The following is an 18,602-nucleotide window of genomic DNA, read 5'->3' as shown; positions in this document are numbered from 1 at the left end:
GAGACCGTTTCACTGAACACCTACGCTCTGTCCGCCAGAGAAAGTAGGATCTCCCAGTGGCTACACATTTTAATTCCACATCCCATTCCCATTCTGATACGTCTATCCATGGCCTCCTCTACTGTCAAGATGAAGCCACACTCAGGTTGGAGGAACAACACCTTATTTACTGGCTGGGTAGCCTCCAACCTGATGGCATGAACATTGACTTCTCTAACTTCCATTAATGCCCCTCCCCTTCTTACCCCATCCCTGATATATTTAGTGTTTATTTTTCTCTCTCTGCCCATCACACTGCCTGTTCTCCATCTCCCTCTGGTGCTCCCCTCTCCCTTTCTTCCTCCCTAGGCCTCCCTTCCCATGATCCTTTTCCCTTCTCCAGCTTTGTATCCCTTTTGCCAATCACCTGACTGGCTCTCAGCTTCACCCCACCCCCTCCGGTCTTCTATCATTTAACATTTTCCCCTCCCCCTCCTACTTTCAAATCTCTTACTATCTTTCCTTTCAGTTAGTCCTGATGAAGGGTCTCGGCCTGAAACGTCAACAGTGCTTCTCCCTATAGATGCTGCCTGGCCTGCTGCATTCCACCAGCACTTTGTGTGTGTTGCTTGAATTTCCAGCATCTGCAGATTTCCCCGTGTTTGAAGGTCCATCTTAAGTTTGATTGTCCATCCTGCCAACAGTGTTTCAGTACAAGACTCTGGTCTTGTGGGGCCTCTTTTCCTTTCAGAGGGCCAGCACAGGCAAACGTCTGTGAAGGTGGAGACTTCCGGTAAGATGGCGATTGTTTAGCTGGTCCGAACTTTTGTTCCGTTACTGTCACTATCTTTGCACTAAATGTCTTCGTTTTTTAAACCTTAATTAGGAATTATTTCGGTATCTCTTACTTGCCTGTGAATATATCTAACTTACAATGTCTAGCAAGAGTTCTAAATCCGGGAGAAAAGAAACTATGACCCCGTCGGACGAGACGCTGGTTGCGCTTGGAAAGCTCCGAGGTGAAATCTTAAAGGAATTTAAAACCGCTTTCAAACAGTTAGAAGACAAACTGGATCGGATCAACGATAAAGTGGACAAACATGCTGAACACTTATCTCGCATCGATTCGACTTCTGAAGATTTAGAGAGTCGTGTTCGATACTTGGAGACTCTCTGTTCCAGCTTAGAGGAAAAATCTAATAAACTTCTTTCCAAAATGGTGGATCTCGAAAATCGTAGCAGACGCTGCAACCTCAGAATTCTGGGATTACCAGAGGTGACTGAAAAGGGATCAACCGTGAAGTTTTTCGCCGAGTTTCTCTGTGAGTTATTTGGGAAAGATTTGCTTCCGAAGCCGCCCGAGCTCGAACGGGCACACAGGGTTTACGTTTCCCCCCGGAATTCTGGGCTCCCGCCCGCGACCAGTAGTCTTGTGTTTCCATCAATACCAGGTAAAACACTGTCTGATTGTGGAGGCACGTCGCAGAGGTTCTTTTTCTTTCCAGGATACAACCATTCGCTTTGTGGAAGATTTTGCACCCCAGACCTTAAAGATGCGCGCTGAGTTTAAAGGTGCAATGAAAGTGCTTTTTGATCGTGGTTTCAAACCTTCCCTTCGTAACCTTGCAGATCTACGAATCAAGCTTAACACCGGGAAATTCAAGTGGTTCAAATCAGCGAAGGAAGCTGAAGCGTTTGTGGCAAGTCTTCCGGCTATCCAGTCATCTTCGGAATCTGATCGGACCTCCTAAAATGGTGGATAAGTACTCCTCGTAGTAAAATTACTTTCTTTGGACTCGGAATTCACTTGAATCACTCAGACATTATTCATTGAAACTTTAAGGGCTGTTGACAATCTCTCCCAGGATTTGGTGTGTGTGTAATCTATTTTTATTCTTGTATAACTTTACCTACAGAGTTCTACAACTAACTCTAACTTGTTTTGGAGGTTCGAAGTCTTTAGTGAAGGCCTCCCTGTTTGTCGGTTCACAGTTCAACTGCTGATTCATTTTTCCTTTGTTTTAAATATTTATTTATTTTATCTTTTTCTTTTCTTCACCCCTTTTTTTCTAATCTCTGAATTTTTTTCTCCCTTCTCTGTAAACGGTTGATAAATACTCGTCTTGAATTTATAATTTTCCCCTTCCTCTTTTTTTCTTTTTCCTCCTTACCTTTTTTTTCCCCTTTCTCTTACTTTATTCTTCTATAATTTTTCGCAAGTAGGTTAGTTTTGGTTTTCTTCCGATTTTCTCTGTATTAAGTTTTATATTTCTGCAGAAGGTGTTCTAATCTGTAGTTATGTTTTCTAGTGCATAAACTAGTTATTATTTGCTATAGTATTTATACGGAACTGTTGTTAATGACACAGATCTGGAAGTTGTATTTGGGTTAATTTTTTTGGTAGAGCTAGCTACTTGTTTTGGTAGCCGTCTAGTTTTGGGTTGTGCGGGTGGGGTGAATTTTCCAGTTCCAACATCTCTTTATTGCTTAGGACATGTTTATATTTTGACCTTACGAATCTATGTTTACATCTCTGCTCCCAGACTGCTATTGTACTGCTTGACTTTTTATATGCCTGCTGCCTTTTATGCATTAGTAATTGATAATGGCTAGTGCACTTAAATTCGTGAGCTGGAATGTAAAGGGATTGAACCACCCTGTTAAAAGGAGGAAGGTATTCTCACATATTAAACAACTCAAAGCTGACATTGCTTTCCTCTAAGAAACTCATATTCGTTGTTCTGATAACTCCCGGCTTTTGTCAAAGTGGGCGGGTCAGCATTTTCATTCATCCTTTGCCGCTAAAGCTAGGGGAGTTTCCATTCTTATTAACTCAAATTTTCCTTTTGAACTCCATAATAAAATATCTGATACAAATGGCCGTTTTATTATTGTTTCTGGTAAACTATATGTAAACTATATAACACTAAAGTTATACTAGCAAACCTGTATGCCCCCAACTTTGATGATGTTAACCTTTTTGAACGGTTTTTTTCCTCACTACCAGACTTAAACTCATACTCTCTTATACTGGGTGGTGACTTCAACTGTTGGTTGGATCCTAAACTGGACCGATCGTCCTCGTTACCAGATCACCTACTAAATCTGCCTTAGCTATTCAATCGTTTCTCTCTAATTTTGGTATCTCTGATATATGGCGTTTCCTCCATCCCACGGAGAGAGATTATTCTTTTTTCTCACATGTTCACCATACCTTCACTAGAATTGACTATTTCTTACTCGATAACCAACTTATCCCATTTGCCCACTCTTGTGACTATCAGAGTATACTGATTTCTGACCATGCCCCAATTACCCTCTCTCTGAACTTTCCTGGTCTCCCTCAGAGGAACAAACACTGGCGGTTCGATTCAACTTTATTATTGGATGATGATTTCGTAAAATTTATTAAGGACCAGATAACCTTTTATTTTAACACTAATACATCACCTGAAGTGCCATCCCAGATTGTCTGGGATGCCATGAAAGCATATCTGAGGGGTCAAATAATCTCTTACACAGCAAATCTCAATAGAAGATCCCGTGCAGATTGAGCAGACCTCATTAACCAGATTAAAGATTTGGATCAAATATATGCCCAAACTAAGAACCCTGAATTATACAAGAAGCGCGTTGAACTCCAAACTAAATTTAACCTTCTGTCCACTCAACCTGTCGAACGCCAACTTCTCGAAAGCAAGAGCTGCTTTTACATTCATGGGGATAAGTCTGGGAAATTCCTAGCCAATCAGCTGAGGCGTTCCAAAGCCAAACAACATATTACAAAGATCCGGAAGGAGAATGGAGACTTTACATCGGCTCATTTAGAAATTAATGACGCATTTAAAAATTTTTATTCTCGGCTTTATTCCTCTGAATCCCTGAATGACAATATCTCTGTGGATCAATTTTTACAGAATCTGAATATCCCCTCACTTTCATCTGATTCCAAAGCCAAACTCAATGCGCCTATATCACCAGAAGAAGTATCTTTTGCAATTTCTGCACTGTCCTCAGGGAAATCTCCTGGACCTGATGGGTTCCCTGTGGAATTTTATAAATCATTCTCTTCACTTCTTTCTCCTCAGTTACTTTCAGTATTATCTGACTCGTTTAATTACGGCAAATTGCCACCCTCTTTCAATGAGGCATCTATTATTCTTCTTTTAAAAAAGGGCAAAGACCCAACAGAGTGTTCCTCGTACAGGCCGATCTCTCTGCTCAATGTTGATGTAAAGATCTTAGCTAAAGTGTTGGCTCATAGATTAGAAACCATTATTCCCTCCATTATCTCTGATGACCAAACAGGCTTTATTAAAAACCGTCTCCCTTTTTTTAACATTCGGTGTCTATTTAATATTTTATACTCAGTTCCAACTGGGACTCCTGAATGTGTTATCTCCCTTGATGCGGAGAAAGCATTTGATCGTATAGAGTGGAACTACCTTTTTGCAGTCTTAGAAAAATTTGACCTCGGCCAAAGTTTCATCTCTTGGATCCAATTGCTGTACCTGTGTCCTACTGCTTCTGTTCTAACTACCGGTAATTTTCAGAAATCCCAAGTATTTAATCTCAAACGTGGCACCCGTCAGGGATGCCCCTTAAGTCCCTTTCTCTTTGATTTGGCTATAGAACCTCTGGCGATAGCATTTCGAAATTGTCCTGAATTGACCGGGATTTGGAGAGGGGGTGTTGAGCATAAAGTTTCTCTCTATGCTGATGACTTATTACTCTTTCTCTCAAATCCGTCTACATCCTTACCTCTAATGTTTTCACTTCTTGACCAGTTTAGCCAGATCTCTGGCTATAAACTCAACTTACATAAGAGTGAACTTTTCCCAATTAATAAAGAAGCACAAGAACTAATATTTCGTGATCTCCCTTTTAAAGTAGTCCATAATCAATTTAGTTATCTTGGAATTACAGTCACAAAGAAGTTTAAAGATCTCTTTCGTGAAAACTTTGTCAATCTTTCATATACTATATAACAGAGTCTGGTACAATGGTCACCTCTATCTATGTCCTTGGTAGGTCATATTAATGTTGTTAAAATGTATGTTCTCCCCAAATTTTTATACTTATTCCAATCTATCCCAATTTTTATTCCTAAATCCTTTTTTGATTCCTTAGACTCTATTATTTTGTCATATCTGTGGCAGAATAAGCGCTCTAGAATTAATAAAATCCACCTCCAGAAATCTAAAAAAGAGGGTGGCATGGCTTTACCTAACTTTCGCTTATATTACTGGGCAGCTAATATACGTTGTGCTGCTTTCTGGTCTTTCTTCCACGGTCAACCCGAGTGCCCTAACTGGGTGGCAATGGAGTTGAGCTCCACTAAAGAATTATCTATATCTGCACTTCTTGGCTCTGCACTCCCTAGCAGTCTGCCCAGATCAATAGCTAACCCTCTGGTTAGACACACTTTGCGTATATGGGCTCAGTTCAGGAAATGCTATGGTTTCCAGGGGTTTTCCGTTTCGAGCCCTGTCGCACATAATCACCTTTTTTTACCTACTACGTATGACTCAGCATTCCATGTTTGGTACAGGAAGGGCATTAGACATTTTGAAGATCTCTTCAGTGATAATCGCTTCGCTTCTTTTCAGCAGCTCTCCGTTAAGTTCAACCTGCCTAACGCTCACTTTTTCAGATATCTCCAAATCCGACACTTTACTGCTCCTTTAATTCCTAACTTTCCTGAAATGCCTGCGAAAAATGCTATGGACCTATTTCTTACCATTAATCCACTAGGTAAAGGTTTAATTTCAATTATCCGAGATAAACTAGCAGCCTTACGACGGGCCCCTGTGGATAAAATTAAAATGGCCTGGGAGCAGGATTTAAATATCTCCTTATCCGAGGAGAGCTGGGACTCAGTTCTCAAATCAGTTAACTCAACCTCCCTTTGTGCTCACCATTGCCTCTTACAGTTTAAGATTGTTCATAGAGCCCATATGTCTAAATCTAAACTATCTCGATTCTACCCTGGCATTAGTCCGCTCTGTGATAAATGCAAGAGGGGCGTGGCCTCTCTCATCCATATGTACTGGTTCTGTCCTAGCTTGGAGAAATTTTGGAAAGATGTCTTCACTACATTATCGGGTATTCTGAATCAGCACCTAGAACCTAACCCCTTAATTGCTCTGTTCGGTTTTTGGGGCGAGACAGATTTATGTCTGGGTCCGACCAAATGCCAAATACTATCCTTTGCCTCTCTCCTGGCGAGACGCTTGATCCTCCTTAGATGGAGAGATGTTGCCCCGCCCACTCATGCGCAATGGCTTAACGACATTATGGCCTGCTTGGACCTCGAAAAAATTCATTATTCAGTTCTTAATTCGGATCTAAAGTTCCATAAGGTCTGGGGACCTTTTATCGAGTACTTTCATAACCTTCCTCCTGACTAGGGTTTTTTTTTCTTTTTTTTCTTCTTTTCGGTCCCTTGCTTTCAGCTCCCTTTTTTTTCTGGTAGTAGGCATTATTATCCTCTGTTGCTAAGTGTATTCACAGTCTGGGAGTTTGACTGTCCGGACTTATACTCTTTATACTGTGTGGTGGTTGGTCTGGAGTTGTTGTTGTTTTTAATTTAAAAAAAAACGTCTGTGAAGGTGCAGATTGCCATCAGTAACAGGGAAGGGAGGTATAGAGTGCCCATTACCTGTGCTAGGGTGAAACCTCGGTTGACGGTACATCCTCGGCTTGAACGTATTGTGATGAGGTCTCAGGTTGGGGGAGTCCCAGGTGCTCCACTGGGAGATGCGTGGGTCAATCCCTGACGTTATTTCACTGGCTTCATATCGATCCTAATCGGATCAAAGATTATTTGTTATGTATACATCAAAACATAAAATGAAATGCATCAATTGCATCAACGGCCAATACAGTCCAAATATATGCTGGGTAGCCCACAAAGTGTCGCCTCGCATTCTGGCACCAGCATAGCATGCCCACCTTGCTAACCCTATAGCTTTTAAGTGCAGGAGGGAACCCATGCAGTCTCAGGAAGAGTGTACAAACTCCTTACAGATAGTATTGAACCTTGATAGCTGACGCTGTAACGCGTTAGACTGACAAGCAAACACATTCACTATGTACCATGATCTGCTGAAAACAAATGAGGCCCTCTGTTGGTCAGGGTTAACAATGAATGTTGCATCCTAGCTGTCTATATTACAATATGCAAGCCAGGGCCACACGATATGAAGAGCAAGCTGTTGCCCATGCAGCAAGCTCCCATCTCCATGCAGCTGATGAAGCGAAAGGAATGGCAGAGATCAGCAGCATCACAGGTTTAAGATTAAAGTTTTTCCTTTTCCTAGATGAGTTGCTGACCATGGCTGATGACCTCCATCTGCCCGAAGCGATTGGTTTTAGGGTGCCAGTAACCTAACTTTGCCCCATCTCTATCAGTAAAAATTAGTTACGCCGGGCTTAGTAGCTAAGCCACTCATCAAGTCAAGTCACTTTTTATTGTCATTTCGACCATAACTGCTGGTACAGTACACAGTAAAAACGAGATAACGTTTTTCAGGACCATGGTGCTACATGAAATAGTACATAAATTACACTGAACTACGTGAAAACAACACAAAAAAAACTACACTAGACTACAGAACTACCCAGGACTATATAAAGTGCACAAAACAGTGCAGGCATTACAATAAATAATAAACAAGACAATAGGCACAGTAGAGGGTAGTAAGTTGGTGTCAGTCCAGGCTCTGGGTATTGAGGAGTCTAATAGCTTAGGGGAAGAAACTGTTACATAGTCTGGTCGTGAGAGCCCGAATGCTCCGGTGCCTTTTCCCAGATGGCAGGAGGGAAAAGAGTTTGTATGATGGGTGCGTGGGGTCCTTCATAATGCTGTTTGCTTTGCGGATGCAGCGTGTGGTGTAAATATCCGTAATGGTGGGAAGAGAGACCCCAATGATCTTCTCAGTTGACCTCACTATCCGCTGCAGGGTCTTGCGATCCGAGATGGTGCAATTTCTGAACCAGGCAGTGATGCAGCTGCTCAGGATGCTCTCGATACAACTCCTGTAGAATGTGATGAGGATGGGGGGTCATGAAGACCAAGAGCTGGACTTGTTTGTTAGAGGGTATTTGATACACACACCACTAGGAGCATCCCCATAATTCCTCCCCAGCTATGACAACCTTAAGGAACTGCTGAAAACAAAGTAAACACACTAAGGGAGAAATCCCAAGTAGTGTGGCCATGGGAACTTGGGGGGCAGGGGAAAACCTGTTGTGTTGGGGAAGGTGCTTCATCAGACCTCAGATCCCTTCCCTGACGTTTCGGCCCTAGAACACAGCTGATTCAGGATCACTGCGGCGGACAAGAATGCTCTACAATGGCAGTCACAATTGCCCTATGGCCTACCCGCCATCATGGATCTATATACAGAAAGGTGTCAGAAAAGAGCCAGTAACACCATGAAGGATCCCACCCAGCCTGCTCATGGACTGTTTGTCCCACTACAATCAACGAGGAGGTTACGTAGCATCCACGCCAGGACCACCAGATTCAAAAACAGTTACTTTCCCCAGGCAGCAAGGCTGATCAACACCTTCATCCACTAATCCACCCCTCCACACCCCAAGCACCACTACTATATCACTTCCTGTCAGTCAGACACTCCTGTGCCTAGCATCATGTTATGAACCTAGAATCAATCTATGTCGCTATCTTTTGTGCTTATATTTATTCTATTTTTTATTATTATTGTGTTCTATATCTATTATTCATCCTGCCGAAGGATCTCAGCCCGAAATGTCCACTGTACTCTTTTCCCTAGATGCTGCCAGACCTGCTGAGTTCCTCCAGCATTTTATGTTTTTTTTTCTGTATCGGAACTGGAGTAACAATTATTTCATTCTCCTTTACACGTGTATCCTGGGAATTACATTAAACAATCTTATTGTCTGGGTTGCCTCAAAGTGACCGAAGGAATCACTGAGTCTGGGCTCAGTACATCAGGACGCAGGTATACCCAGTGAGGAAATCCAATGGAGATTGTTACCCGAGCTGATCAGAGAGAGGTCCTCAATATTTCATAACAGGACACGGAATGGTGGAAATAGGTTTTCCCTCTCACCGGGCTGCTTGAAGCCATCCTCCCACCCTGCCAATGGCAGCATAGTGGCTAACGTAATGCTATTACAGCTCGGGGTGTTGGAGTTCAGAGTTCAATTCTGACATCATCTGTCAAGAGTCTGTATGTTCCATTCTTCCTATTGAATGCATAGGGTTTCCTTCCACAGTCAAAAAATGTACCAGTTACTAGGTTAATTAGTCATTGTAAATTGTCCTGTAATTAAGCTAAGGTTAAATTGGGAGGCTTGGCTCAAAGAGCCAGAAGGGCCTAATCTGCATTGTATCTGAATAAATAAATGTAGTCATGAACATACCCCAGAAGGAGAGCAGAGCATGTGCATGGGCAGGGGTGAATGGGGCACTGGTTCAGGACACAGACAGGAAGGAGACGAGCTGGGGAAGAATTAGCTGATCTTCAGAGTGGGAGAGAAGGTGACCAGGTGACATGATGGGACAGTACATAACTGTGAAAGGGTGATGATAAGGGAAGCACCCAGCATCCAGTGTGGGAGGGGAGGTGACCAGGTGGCATTGGGCATTGGGTATATTGTGTGTTTAATACAGTGCCTATATGAAGTATTCACCCACCCCTCTGAAAGTTTCATGTTTTATTGTTTTACAACATTGAATCACAGTGGATTTAATTTGGCTTTTTTGAACAGATCAACATAAAAAGACTCGTGTCAAAGTGAAAACAGATCTCTACAAATTGATCTAAATTAATTACAAATATAAAACACAAAATAATTATATGCACTCTTCACATCAGTATTTAGTAGATGCACCTTCAGCAGCAATCACAGCCTTGAGTCTGTGTGGACAGGTCTCTATCAGCTTTGCACATCGACACGCTGCATTATTTCCCCTTTCTTCTTTACAAAACTGTTCAAGCTCTGTCAGATTGCATAGGGATTGTGAGTGAACAGTCCTTTTCAAGTCCAGCCACAAATTCTCAATTGGATTGAGGTTTGGACTCTGACTTGGCCACTCCACAACTTTGTTGTTTTTAAGCCATTCCTGTGTAGCTTTGGCTTTATGGTTGGGGTTATTGTCTTGCTGGAAAACAAATCTTCTCCCAAGTCGCAGTTCCCTTACAGACTATCAGATTTTCCTCCAGGATTTCCCTGTATTTTGCTGCATTCATTTTACCCTCTACCTTCACAAGCTTTCCAGGGCCTGCTGCAGTGAAGCATCCTCACAGCATGATGCAGCCACCACCATGCTTCACGGTAGGGATGGTATATTTTTGATGATGTGTGGTGTTAGTGTTTAGTCCAATGGCCAAAAAGCTCAATTTTGGCTTCATCAGACCATAGAACCTTCTTCCAGCTGACTTCAGAGTCTCCTACATGCCCTCTGCAAAGTCTAGACGAGATTTCATGTGGTTTTTTCCAACAGTGGCTTCCTCTTTGCCACTCACCCATAAAGCTATGATTGGTGAAGCCCCCCGGCAACAGTTATTATATGTACAGTGTCTCCCATCTCAGCTTGTAACTCCTTAAGAGCAGTCATACGTCCCTTGGTGGCCTCCCTCACTAGTCTCCTTCTTGCACGATCACTCCGTTTTTTAGGACAGCCTCTAGGCAGATTTACAGCTATGCCATATTCTTCCCATTTCTTGATGACTGACTTAACTGTACTCCAAGGGATATTCAGTGACTTGGAAAAGTTCTTGTATCCATCTCCTGACGTGCTTTTCAATAATCTTTTCGCAGAGTTGCTTGGGGTGTTCTTTTGTCTTCATGGTGTAGTTTTTGCCAGGATACTGACTCACCAGCAGATGGACCTTTCCAATACAGGTGTATTTTTACTACAAGCAATTGAAACAGCTTGACTGCACATAGGTCTCCAAAAACAGATCTCCATTTAACTAATTATGTGACTTCTAAAACCAATTGGCTGCCCCAGTGATGAATTACTGTGTCATATTAAAGGGGTGAATACTTATAAGTCAACTATTTTGTGCTTTATATTTGTAATTAATTTAGGTTACTTTGTAGAGATTTGTTTTCAACTTGACATGAAAGAATCTTTTTCTGTTGATCAGTGTCAAAAAAAAACCAAATTAAATCCACTGTGATTCAATGTTGTAGAACAATACAACATGAAAACTTCCAAAGGGGTTAATACTTTTTTATAGGCACTGTATTTCAATAATATTTTTTCAATAATATTTGAGTAATCTTGTACATATATCGGTTGATTAAGCATTCTTGGTTCATTTAAATGATTAATTACATTAATATATTAATGTAAAAATATATTAATTGCATTTGTGATCAGGATACTTGCATGCCTTGCTTAAAGAAAAGATGAAGTTAGACCTGCATTTTAAATTATTTTAATGTTTTTAAGTTACAAAACGTAACATTGGTGATGAGGTATTTTGAAGATGAACATTACATGGCTATCAATCTTTTAAACTGCAGCAAGATGTTCAAAATAAAATAAAATGCAGTGAGGAATGGTCTAGTTCCAAAAAACGCATATTCTTCAAGGGAAGACACAATCGAGTTTTAAAAAGTGGCCATAAATGGAAAAATTCAGGGTTCATAAAGTGTGATTCCTGGGTGATAATAATCATGGCTACATTGGAGAGATTGATGAATTTGATTACACAACAAGTAATTGGCTCATATATACTGAACTATTGGAACAGTATTTTGAAGCAAATGAAATACTATAGCTAAGTGGGCCACAAACTTGTCGTAGGGTTTGGAGGCTTGTGTGGGTCAGTGACCCGGTGAGCTATGTTGGCTGGAGTCAGGGCTTTACGCTTAGGCTCTTGATAGGGTCACCCGTGCCAAACAGGTCAAAGGGTAGAGGCCGGACTAAGTGTGGTCCATCTGTCCTCCAGCTTTGGGGGTTCAGCTCAAGGCTAATAACCCTGACTGGTAAAACAAAATTGTTCTGGGAACAGCAATGAAGGGTCCTTCGACAGCTAGGTGCGATGATATTCCTGAGTCTCCACTTGGGACTTGCATGACTGACAGTCGTGAAATCCAAAGGAAACTATTGACCATGAAGCCCTGAATACCACCAGAGATGGAGGACCTTCATTACTGCCTTAAACAGTGGTGTAATGGGCAGTAAGTAAGTAGGAAATAGATAATAAGAAGTGAGTCACAAACAAGAGAAAATCTGCAGATGTTGGAAACCCGAGCAACACGCACAAAATGCTGGAGGAACTCAGCAGGCCAGGCAATATCCATGGAAAAAAGTACAGTGAACATTTCGGGCTGAGACCCTTTGGCAAGAAATGAGCTTTGCTGCTATTGTAAAAGTGATACAGGAGCACTTAGAATCAAAGCCATTGTTGATTGTGGAACGCTTTAGGTTTCATAAACAGAATCAAAAGAAAGGGGAGTCCATTTCAGCTTATGATACTGAATTGAAGAGATTATCTGAGCATTGTCAGTTTAGTAATGGGCTTAATGATAAACTAAGAGATATTTTAGCTTGTGGAATCTTACAAGAAAGCATTCAAAAATGGCTCCTAACTGAAGCACAACTTACATTTAAAAGAGCAGTTGAAATTGCTGTATCAATGGAAACAGCAGCCTGAGATGCAATTGATTTACTGTCAGGAATGAAAGTGAGCGTGAATAAAATTGCAATGTCTAAACATAATTCTACCCACCCAAACAAATTGTGTTACTGTTGTGGCAGGGGCTCACATGCACCAAACAAATGCAGGTTAAAAGGCAAAACATGCAGAAAATGTAACAAAGTAGGACACATACAAAGAGCATGTTGGGCAGACAAAAATAAATGGACTGCACAGGAAAGAGAAAAAGATTAAAGTACAAGTTGAATTTTCAAGAATATCACTAATCTGACAGCTGTTGATGAAAAATCTGATAATGATGAGAGTGAAAACAGGATTGTGGTAGCCTTGAAATTACAGTATGAACATTAAAAATGGACAAGCAATATGGCTTACGCTAAAAGTGAATGGCAAATTAATTTAAATGGAATTGGACACTATCAGCTGTTTCAGTCATTCCACAAAATGAGTTTGCATGGCATTTTAAAGGCCTTAAGATATCCAACTAAGAACTTATACAGAAAAGATAGCTCCTGTGGGAATGACATGTGTGACAGTGGAATACCAACAAGCCACATTGAGCTTGTATATGGTGAAAGCAGAAGCATTGTGGGGGTGTGGTTGCCTGGGGCAACTACAACCTGATTGGAAATCTTGCCACTATTTGCATGCCATATCCCCTACGCTGAAGCCATATGAAAGTGAATTAAGAAAGAAAATGGATGATGCCACAGCAGATTTCAAGGATGGCATTAGAAAACCCAAGTGTATCAAAGGTAAAATAGTGTTAAATGAAAATGCTGCACCCAAGTTTTGCAAAACCAGTCCAGTTCCTTATATCATCTGTGATAAAGTAGCCAGTGAGCTAGATCACATGGAAGCTGAAAGAAATCTTTGCAAGGTTAAATGGAACCCATGGGCAATTCCAGTAGTCCCAGTAGCCAAAAGGAAAGGAGTCAATAGACGGTTGAAAAAAGATTGTCAGTTGATGTTGTGGATGCAGAAACTGAGGAGAGATCAGATCGTAATAGAAGCAATAGAAAGATTAATAAGAAAATATTTCATAGAACTAAATGCACTTTCCCAATATCAAGATGCACAAACTGAAAGAAGAAAAATGGAGAAGAAAGGTGTGCAGAGCTGTAGAAACCACTTCCTGTAGTCTCAGAGTCGACTCCTACAACCATCACTAAGGAGGCCCCAGAAACAGAGATTAACAGCCACAAGTCTCACCTACCAAACAGAGCGACACACCCACCCACCACCAATGTCCATGTCAGGAAAGATGTCATCCCACAAGAGTAAGAAAGCCTCCACAGCAATGAAATCATTCAGCCAGAATGGGACAATTTAAAATTTACTGTGCTGTGGATGTTTGTCTATAGTAGCTGTATTACATAATATACTGTATATATAGTTCAGTTGCAATCTCTGTTGAGCTGGAGTTTATAGCTAAGCAGGGAGGAGTATTTGTATTTAATACTTCAGTAATATTTGAGTAATCTTGTACATATATTGGTTGATTAAAATTCTTGCTAATTTAAACAATTATGGGTTATATGTAAAAACATATTAATTGCTTACGTCATCATGCCACCACATAATACATGCGTGCTTTGTTTAAAGAAAAGATTAAGTTAGACCTACATTTCAGACTCGCTTGTCTTTTTTCAAATTAGTTTAATGTTTTGAAGTTACAAAACATAACAGGATGAGATTAGTCAGTCTACCTCCAGTGGAGTGTTGGTGAGCAGATTGGTAGGGGTGAAAGTGAGGGGGTGGTGGAGGCAGCCTACCTCCAATGCAGTGTGGGGTGGGTGTTACTGGGTGGAATGCGAAAGGACAAGGGTGGGGGAAGAAGCCTAATTCCAGTGTAGGTGGGGTGAAGGGGAAGGGGGTGTTTCAGTAACAGCTTCTTCCCCTCTGCCATCAGATTTCTGAATGGACAGTGAACCCATGAATACTACCTCACTATTTTGACCCTTTATTTTACACCACTTATTTAATTTAATTTTTATATGTGCTTCTTATTGTAATTTATAGTTTTTATTATTATTTATTGCAATGTATTGCTGGCACAAAACAACATACTTCACAACATATCAGTGTTTGGGTATGAAGTTGGGTTGGTGTGAAGGGGAGGTGGTGGTGATGGATATGAGGGTAGGTGGGTGTGAAGGATAAGGAGGTGATGGTAAGGGAAGCAACCCACCTCCAGCACCCCAGCGTGCAGTTTGTTGAGGTCGATCTGTAAGTGAACAGCATTGCATCGACCATCCTTGGTGTCGTCCTCTACCTGTACAGCCAGGAGAATCATCAGCACTTCTGTTCAGCCCTTGTTCATCTATTTATCCACATCCATCCATGAATCCTTCACCATCCGTCCATCCACCGTCCACCCATCGTCCATCCACGCACTATCTATCCATTCACCACTTGTCCATCGATTGTCCATCTTTCTGTCCACCATCTGTCCCTCATTATCTGGCCATTCACTGCCTGTCCACCCACCATCACTCCATTCACCACCTATCCACCCAGTGTCTGTCCATTCACAGCCTATTGTTTCCCAATGTACTTCTACACCACCCACCCCCATCCTTCAGTGAGGTGAGAGGTACAGACTGAACCCAATGTCAGAAATATTCCCATCACCCCCACTCAATCTGTACCAAGATTCCATCCTGCACACTGACCACATACCTCCAACCTTGCTCTCTGGTGTTGCCAATGTCGAAACAATTTTTGCAAAGATGGCACTTACTTGATACGTGACAATGCTTTGCAAGCAGCAAACAAAACTACTAACAATTCTACTAAATATCCTTTACTGGACTCTGATCACTGCAAATCACAACCTTTGCGATCTGCGCTTATGAACCACCTGTATGACTTGACATTTTTGAGGTGTCCTGAAATACTCAGCGAATTGGACTCTTAAGAATGTAGGAATGACCCTTCAACCGTTGCTGTAGCAGACTTTGGGCCAGATTAAACTTTGGGCTGGACAGAAATGTCAGGGTCTGGGCTGGAGAATGAAAAGCAAACCAATGCTTAGCCAATTTTAGTGCTGACCCAAATTAAAAAGAATAAGATGTCACGGCTGAGGGTGGAGGACAAACTAGTGTTCAGATTTCTACTCTGAGCCTTTACTTGCTTTGAGGCTGAACTGGTTCCATTGCTGCGACCTGCAACCATCGGGCTCCAGAACCAGCTGCAGCACTGAACTGGCTCTGTGACTATGGACTCACTTTCGGGGACTCAAGGATGAGGGTGACAGGTTCCCCTCCACATCAAGCGTCACCCTAACTTAAAATCTATTGCCATTTCTTCACTGTCACTGAAACTGCCTCCCCACCAACACCGGAGGAGCACCTTCACGAGAAGGACTGCAGTGGTTTAAGGCTGCTCGTCCCCACCTGTTAGGGGCAGGAAGGGATCCATTAGTCCATGGGTGCCTCTTCTGCCATGATGAGACCACTCTCAAGTGGTCTCATATTCCATCCTGGTAGCCTCTAACATGATGGCATGAACATTGATTTCTCCAACTTCTGGTAATTTTTTTCCCCTTCCCCTTTCCTTATCTTCACTTTGCCACTTTGTCCTCTTAATTCTTCTCCTCATCTGCCTATCACTTCCCCCGGTGACCATTTTTCTTCCCTTTCTCCCACGATCCACTCTCCTATCAGATTCCTTCTTCTCCAATGCCTCAACTTTCCCATCTATCACCTCCCAGCTTCTTACTTCAACCCAGCTCCCCCATCCACCTGGCTTCACCTGTCACCTTCTAGGTTATTGTCCTTTCCTTCCCCTCCCCAAACCTTCTAATCTTGGCTTCTTCCCCCTTTCTTTCCAGTCCTGATGAAGAGTCTCAGTCCCAAAACTCAACTCTTTATTCCATTCCATAGATGCTGCCTGACCCGATGTGTGTGATAAAAATGCTGGCATGGATGGCTAGTGTTGCCCCATTTCCTGACTGCTCAGTCCCACATCTCAGGCACTGTAGGGATGGGTGGTAAGCACTGGGTAGGATGAGGCATTGGTCAGACTGCACTTGGAATATTGTGAGAAGTTTTGGGCCCCTTTTCTAAAAGATGTCCTGGCATTGGAGAGAGTCCAGAGGAGGTTCATGAGAATGATCCATGGAATAAAAAGAGTTAACATGAGGAGCATTTGATGGTTCTGAGCCTGTACTCACTGGAGTTTAGATGAATGAGGGGAATCCCATCAAAACCTATCGAATATTGAAAGGCCCCAATAGAGTGGATGTAGAGAGGATGATTCATAAAGTGGGGAAGTCTGGGACCAGAGGGTACAGCCTCAGAACAGAGGAACATCCATTTGGAACAGAGATGAGGAATTTCTTTAGCCAGAGGGTGGTGAATCTGTGGAATTCATTGCCACAGATAGCCGTGGAGGCCAAGACATTGGGTATATTTAAAGTGGAGGTCAATAAATTCTTGATCGGTCAGGGTGTCAAAGATTACAGACGGGATTGAGAGGGATAATAAATCGACCATGATGGAATAGCAGAACAGTATCAATGGACTGAATGGTCTCATTTGCTCCCTTATTGTATGCTCCTAAGAAGAAGGAAAAGACACTACGTAGGAGCTGCATCATCCAACTCACCCACATCCTGCCATCCGCCAGCATGTGGATGCCTCTACGACACAAATTCAACTTCTGGCAGTGCAGGGGATGTTGCTTACTCAGGTTCGAGGTGTGCCTGGACCTGGATCAGAAAGACAGTTAACCAGTTAGACCTGGTCCAGATTTGAAGCTGGTGTCACTAACATTGGGGATATTCGAGTTCCTCTTCACACTAACAAATGCTATGGAGAATCATGTCTAGTGGCAGAGGGGTTGAGAACCAGAGGACATGCAGAGACAGATGGGAGGAGCAGAAGCAGGAGCAGGAACAGCAACAGGAGGGGCCACTTGGCCCCTCAGTCCTATCCCACCAGTCAATGCGATCATGGCTGATCTGCCCCAGGCCTTATCTCCCCTTTTATCCCCTGATCTGTCAAACATTTATCTCCTGCTTTAAATGCCATCTCGTGATCCAGCCTCCACACCCTCTGAAGTGGGGAACTCCAGAGATCCCCACCCTTTGTGAGATTTTCCTTCACACTTTGGTTTTAAAATGTCCAGCTCCTAATCATGTAACTGGGTCCCCTTGTTTGAGATTCCCCCACTGGTGGAAACATCTCCACAAACCCCCCTGTGCAGACATCCTTGGATCTCATATGTTTCAAGAATGATTCCCCCCCCCCCCACTTATTCGGTTTAATCCCAAGACCCAGCCCTCCATGGCGACCAGGTCCTAGCCTAATTGTTACTGAGGGCTCTTCTTCCAACTCCCCTTTCAACAGTGAGTTCCACACCTCACCTTTTCCATCTCTGAAAATGTATTTGTTCATTCCTTCTACCAATGAACATAAATCCATGCTCCGGTTGTGCTCTCTCAGCTGAGATCAGTGAAATATCCCCTCTGTTCAGTTCATCTGTAGACTCTATGATGTAAGCTGGAAAGAGTGCAGTGGAGATTTACAAGGATGTTGCCAGGAGTTTGAGGGACTGAGTTATAAGAAAAGGTGAATACAGTAGGTTAGGACTTGATAGTGGTGGAGCGCTCAGACACAATGGCTTCTACAGGGCCAACCAGAGGTATTGTATTTTAAACATATTTTTTACAATCGCAAAACCATACCAGATATCAAGAATTTAAAGTGCTGCAGGTGTACTCCATCTGTGAGTTGCTTGTTAGTGGAGAAAGTAAAGGAGCTGGACTTGGTGCAGACCGTATTGCTGCCTGTGACAGAGCGGCGTCAGAATTGGTGTGTGAAGGCAGTGTGCAGTCTAATAGCAAGTGATTGTCTTAGTTGTTTTCCTTGTGATCACAAGACCCTGTTGGACATTGATATTATGGAATGCTACAATTTCAGTTCACTGTTAGTTCAGCAGAAGATGCAT

General features: G+C 42.4%; 1 protein-coding gene across 2 annotated transcripts in view; it reads right to left on the bottom strand.

The window, feature by feature from the left end:
• Nucleotides 1-18,602, bottom strand: part of lrriq3 (leucine-rich repeats and IQ motif containing 3) — a 52,738-nt gene that overhangs the window by 1,990 nt on the left and 32,146 nt on the right. For both annotated transcript variants that reach the window (XM_073062483.1, XM_073062484.1), the window contains exons 5-7: nt 17,259-17,361; nt 14,839-14,922; nt 6,641-6,785 (exon numbers count right to left, since the gene is read on the bottom strand). In XM_073062483.1, coding sequence (XP_072918584.1) covers nt 6,641-6,785; nt 14,839-14,922; nt 17,259-17,361 — 332 coding nt within the window. The remainder of the gene's footprint in view (nt 1-6,640; nt 6,786-14,838; nt 14,923-17,258; nt 17,362-18,602) is intronic.

The sequence above is a fragment of the Hemitrygon akajei genome, chromosome 12 (assembly GCF_048418815.1).
Source record: "Hemitrygon akajei chromosome 12, sHemAka1.3, whole genome shotgun sequence".
Lineage (NCBI taxonomy): Eukaryota > Metazoa > Chordata > Chondrichthyes > Myliobatiformes > Dasyatidae > Hemitrygon > Hemitrygon akajei.
The sequence above is the reverse complement of the archived record's forward strand: the minus strand, read 5'-3'. Positions and strand labels throughout refer to the sequence as shown.